Source organism: Bombina bombina, chromosome 1 (genome assembly GCF_027579735.1).
Source record: "Bombina bombina isolate aBomBom1 chromosome 1, aBomBom1.pri, whole genome shotgun sequence".
NCBI classification, from domain to species: Eukaryota; Metazoa; Chordata; class Amphibia; order Anura; family Bombinatoridae; genus Bombina; species Bombina bombina.
Window position 1 is genome coordinate 19,747,706 of NC_069499.1, and position 5,764 is coordinate 19,753,469.

A 5,764-nucleotide genomic window follows, 5' to 3' on the forward strand; every position below is an offset into this window, starting at 1 on the left:
AAACTATTAATATTTTAAAAGTATTGATTGATAGAGTCATGGATAAATTTTTTTAAATATATATATATATATATATATATATATATATATATATATATATATATAACAATTAAAATTATTACTTATTACAATGAGTTATTATATATATAAAATATATATATATATATATATATATATTGATGAATATATATATATATACTTTTTATATAGATAGATAGATAGATAGATAGATAGATAGATAGATAGATAGAAAAAGAGATCTTTGATCAAAATATATATATAGTTAGGTAACTATACATATATATATTTATTTAGATATTTTTAGTTCATTAATATAAATATAAATATTATTCAGTGTGTGTGTATATAGATATATATATAGAGAGAACAATATATACATATATATATATATATATATATATATATATAATTTTCAAGATATATGCTAATGTGATCAATAATATATATGTTGGTCTTGAAATAATAAACCAAAATTATAAATTAATATATTGATCAGTATGTATTATAATCGTTGTTTGAATACAAGTCTTAGAACTTATAACATTTGAACTACTAAGCCAAAAAATATATGTGAACGCTATTAAAAAAAAAGATTAGAACGATTGAAACAAAATATTTATTTTTTCTTTAATAATTAGTTTTAATCACTAATTTTTATCAAAATATTCAAAATTACTGAACATCAATAAGTCATATTTAAAAAATAAAAATGACATATATATTAGTCTAGACATAGAATATTAATAGAACATTCACAAATTATAATAAAGTAAAATTATTATTTTTTCAATCAACATTTTTCTAGTATTGAAATCATTTTATCAATCTCCTTGTTCATCTTCAATAATTTTTTCTTAAATTTTTTTAGTTTTTTTACAAAACTATTTTTGGTTGTTGTATCTTGCTTTTTTTCCGGCACGGCTGTAATATAAGGAAGATAAATAAGAACAAAACAAAATTATTAATTTATATTGAAGAAAATGAATGGAATTAGAATTTAGAGATATACACATTTTGATGTATTTCGATTTTATAACATCTTTATCAACTAAAGAAAATTACTTATCTTTACTCTATTTTTATACAGTGAAAAAATGTATAATTAGATTGACACTCACATTCACTAGATCCAATTCCATCAATGACATTTTCCTGATCATTTTCAGCTGTCAAAGTTACTTCACATTCATTTTGATTGTCCATATCAGTAGTTAATGGATCTTGAATTTCTGTGTTCAGATCATTATTTTCCATTAAAGTTATAGGAAGTGGAGGAGATTGTGCATTACTGTTTGGGGTAAAAGCCATTATTGGTCTCAGGTATCGTGGAGCACTCTTATTCTTTTCCTTTCTTCTTTTGGTATCTGTAATCACATTTCCATTAATGAATAAAATCAGAATAAATAAATATTTTGAACAAAGATTAATAAGAAAAGATAGAATGATATAGAGCTCTCTCTCTCTCTCTCTCTCTCTCTCTCTCTCTCTATATATATATATATATATATATATATATTTATAATAATTATTATTTTTTGGAGTTGAATCTATTTTTCAATTATATTATTTATATCTATCTAAACTTTACTATTTATATATAAAGATAAATCTCTTGAACTCTTTTATCTTTCTCTATCTCTTATCCTTCTTTCTATTTCATATTTCTAGATTTATCATTTATTTTATATCATTTTGTTTATTTATATCTATCTTTGTATCTCTCTCTATTTTTCTTTTCATATCTCAACATTTACAAGTCTACATCTATCTATATCTATCTCTATCTATCTTTGTATTTCTCTCTCTCCCTCTCTCTTTCTCTCTCTCTATCTCTCTCTTTTGCTAGCTCTATCTCTCACTTTCTCTCCTATTTCTTATTATTTATATTTCTAATTGTAAATATTTTTATCTATTTATTTCTCTCTCTCTCCCCCTCGCACTATATTTCTCTCTATCTCTCTCTTCCAATATTGCTTTCTATTTCTGTCACTGTTATTATAAATATTATTTTGAACAAAGTAATTTTATTACTTTCTATATGTGTCTCTCTTTCTCTTTTTTCTATTAATTGAACTCTCTTAATCTGTCCTATTTCTTTGTATTTCCTTATTAATTTAGTTTACTCTTTAAAAACTATATTCTCTATCTATAACTTTGTATCTTTTTTTTCTGGGACTTAATTTTTCGTTGTGTTTTTATCTCTAGATATATAGTTTTCTATATCTATTTCGGTTTATCGCTATCAATTTGTAATTCAAATCTCTATAGCTTTTTCTATTTCTCTTTGATTAAATTAACAACCATTAAGTCTATCACTATTTATCCCTTTATCTTTAGATCTATATTTTTCTATATTCTTTCTCTTTATATTTTTAGATCTATCTTTTTATCTCTCATTATAGTTCTATATATTGATTAATATTTATATATAGTATATCTGTCTATATCTATAAAGTTCTATCACTTTATTTATATCTATCTTTAAAATTAATAAAATGCGCCATAACAAACGCATAACATTATTTAACTAAACCGTTTTAAACGTAGAAATTGAATCAAAATACAAATAGTGTATGTAGTCAACACTTACAAACTCTAATGAGACTTCTAATCCTAGTATGGTACTCCTTTTCACGTCTACGTAGATCCGAATAGCGTTGAAGGCACTGTCTTCTTGTTCTTTTTATTCCCGATACCCGATACATCCTGCGTATTATCTCATAAACAAGATAATCGCGTTGATCTTGTTTGACAGATCTAACACCTCCTATTCTTTTTGGAAAATATTTCTCCATCCCCTAAACTAAAATAATTAGCTCTCCAGCAGTGAACGGAGAACGTTGCGACATCTTGCTAACGAGTTTCTAATCTTGAAGGAAATGACGTAATATGTCAATCATTTGAGTAAATTCAGGAAAACTTTTTTTTTTTATAAATCAATGTTTGAGTTTATATTATTTTATGATATATGTGTTAAGAGACAGATAGTTTGTTAAAACTTATTCGGTTCACATAATTTGCATCCTCATTAGATAAGAATGTTATTCAATACATGTATATTAAATTCTGTTTCAATTGTTATTCTTGCATCTTATTATTAGCGAAAGTTTCATTATATGTTTAAATAAGTTTATTAGTTATTTAAATTGCATTGTTATATTATATATTGATGGTTATCTAGTTATAAGAAAATTTTAATAAAATGTTTTTATATGTTGCCTTCTTGTTTTGATAAAATTTTAATATATTATGATGTTCATATAGTTATGAAAAGGTTACTATTGAATGCAATAAAATGTAATTCGACTGTTTCAATTTTTAAAACATCTCTCCTGTCAAGGTTTGTTTGCTTGCAGTGTGTAGCATCAACACTATAGCTAGGGGGTTGATATGTTTTATGCATTTTATACTTGACTAGCTTACATTTTATTCCAATTGCATTGCCATACGTCTAGGCAAGGTTTGTTCTTAATTTATAGGTTCCAAAAGCTGTATCTGGCTTGCAAATATATACAAAGCTAGTGCTTGTTTTAAACAATAATACAAAGTTTAGAATCACAGAACCTGTTTTCTTAATTGCACACTGTTCAAGGATACAACATATTTTCAACAACTATATTGTAAGTCGTTAGTAAAAAAAAAAATTTAAAAAAAAATTTGATTTTATTTAATTTTTTTAAACAAATAACAAATAGAAGAAAAGACAACATAGGCAAATATTTTTTTTTTCAACTGTATCAATCAGAACATATTTATTTTTGAATTACACATCACTCTCATCATCTAAATTGTGAATAATTTTGTGGAGAACGTTTTTCATTTTTGAATTATAGATTTTCATGCTTGAACTTAGAAAAATTTTCGAGTTAACCTGTGAATATAAGAAGAGATTGTTTATAAATAATTATTGCTAAAAATTATGGAATCAATACATAAATAATACATAATTTTTATTTTATTCACCTACAAAATGAGTTTGTATCAACTGGTTACATGCATGTGTACCCCCTTCGACTACATCTTGAGGAACAGATTCAACACCATCTTCATCTGGTGTTATTATTTCCAGTTCCTCTATGTTTGATTGTCGCAAAGCGATGTTATGCAACATGCAACAGACCAACACCATAACAGCCACTTTCTCAGGAACGTATTGAAGAGTGCCTCCGGATTCATCTAGACAACGAAAACGGCTTTTGAGTATTCCAAAGGTCCTCTCAATCACACATCGAGTTGTTTTGTGTGCATCATTGTACCGCATTTCAGATCTTGTGCGTGGAATATTTACAGGAGTAAGTAGCCAGTTCCTACAGTAATATCCTGCATCTCCTTTTGAAAAATAAAAAGAGTTATACAAATTGAAATGTGTTCAGATACACTTTTTACTTGTAACCATTTTTATGTTTTAAATTGTACATATATATTGGTATTAATAAAAATGTAATTACATCGCTATATATATATATATATATATATATAAATAAATATATATATATATATATATATATATATATAGAGAGAGAGAGAGAGAGAGAGAGAGAGATAGATAGATAGATAGATAGATAGATAGATAGATAGATAGAAAGATAGATAGATAGATGGATAGGTATTTTAAAAAAGGTATGGAACTAAAAATCCATTGACCTTGGTGCTGCAGCAAACAGAATAAATAAATAAAAACAGGGTATATACTGTATTTTAAAATCTATTGATATTATACACTGCACAAAAATTTACAATATTGTGAGTTAATATTAACGTACATTAGAAAGTTTCATTTTTAATTTTCATAATCATACCTAGTAGCCATCCTTCAGGCATTTGTCCTTCCTCAAATTTATTATACAGGGCAGACTGTTTGAGAATATATGAATCATGACATGATCCTGGAAATCCTGAACGGACACTCATGATTTTCAAACCAGCATCACAAACCATCTGGATGTTCAAAGAATGATAAAACTTGCGGTTGCGATACATTTCTTCTTTTAGATGTGGTGGCCTTACTCTGACATGACTACAATCAATTGCACCCAACACATTTGGGATTCCAGCAAGTCTAAAAAAATTAAGCTTTACAGAATGCCATTCTTCAGCAATATTTGGTAAAAAAACATACCGTTTGAAAACTGACAAAAGAGCATCAATCACTGTAGTTAGGTGGCGTGAAAAAGAAGGCTGGCTCATGCCAACAACTACACTAGTAACTGATTGAAAGGAACCAGTTGCTAGAAAATGTAAAACAGCCAACAGCTTCAACATTCCTGGCAGAGCATGTGTCCGAAAAGTAATGGGTTCAAGTTGACCAGATATTTGATTGTATAGCCTTTCAATTGATTCTCTACTCAATCTGAAACGCCTGATGATGTCAATGTCAGAAAGTGCATCAAGTCCTAATCTGGGACGAAAAAACCTTGGAATCCTTCTGCGCCTTCTTTGAAGCCTATCTATCTGTTGAACAGCTTGAACATCTATTCTTCGTTCCATTCGATGCATATAAATAGAATGAAACATTGCAATAACAATTTCCATAACTGATTAATATATGCGTTATAAATGCTGCTTGAAGATATATTTCGCGACCACAGAATATGCGTATAGAAAAGCGCATACGTGAGGAAATACGATGCCCGGATAGAATTGTTGACAGGATGATAAATTGAATAATAGCGTAGATTACATCGAATACTGTAGAAAAATAATCGTATAGATGTTCGAACGTATCTCGGCGTTAGAGCTGCGG

The 5,764-nt window shown here is 27.1% G+C and overlaps 1 protein-coding gene across 1 annotated transcript; it reads right to left on the bottom strand.

The window, feature by feature from the left end:
• Positions 1–3,784: 3,784 nt before the first annotated feature.
• Positions 3,785–5,553, bottom strand: LOC128650201 (putative nuclease HARBI1). The gene is made up of 3 exons (XM_053703963.1): positions 4,944–5,553; positions 3,989–4,350; positions 3,785–3,892 (listed from the first exon to the last, which is right to left on the bottom strand). Exons 1-3 carry the CDS (start codon positions 5,551–5,553, stop codon positions 3,785–3,787), a joined length of 1,080 nt encoding a protein of 359 aa, XP_053559938.1.
• Between the last annotated feature and the right edge of the window lie 211 nt (positions 5,554–5,764).

What these genes read in the sequence shown, in the direction of transcription:
- LOC128650201 (XM_053703963.1), bottom strand. Translation starts at nt 5,553, where the DNA reads ATGGAAATTGTTATTGCAATGTTTCATTCTATTTATATGCATCGAATG. An exon ending in CCAGATGGTTTGTGATGCTG is followed by an intron (nt 4,351 to 4,943) that starts GTTTGAAAATCA and finishes ATTTTTCAAAAG; the next exon opens with GAGATGCAGGATATTACTGT. An exon ending in AGTTGATACAAACTCATTTT is followed by an intron (nt 3,893 to 3,988) that starts GTAGGTGAATAA and finishes TTATATTCACAG; the next exon opens with GTTAACTCGAAAATTTTTCT.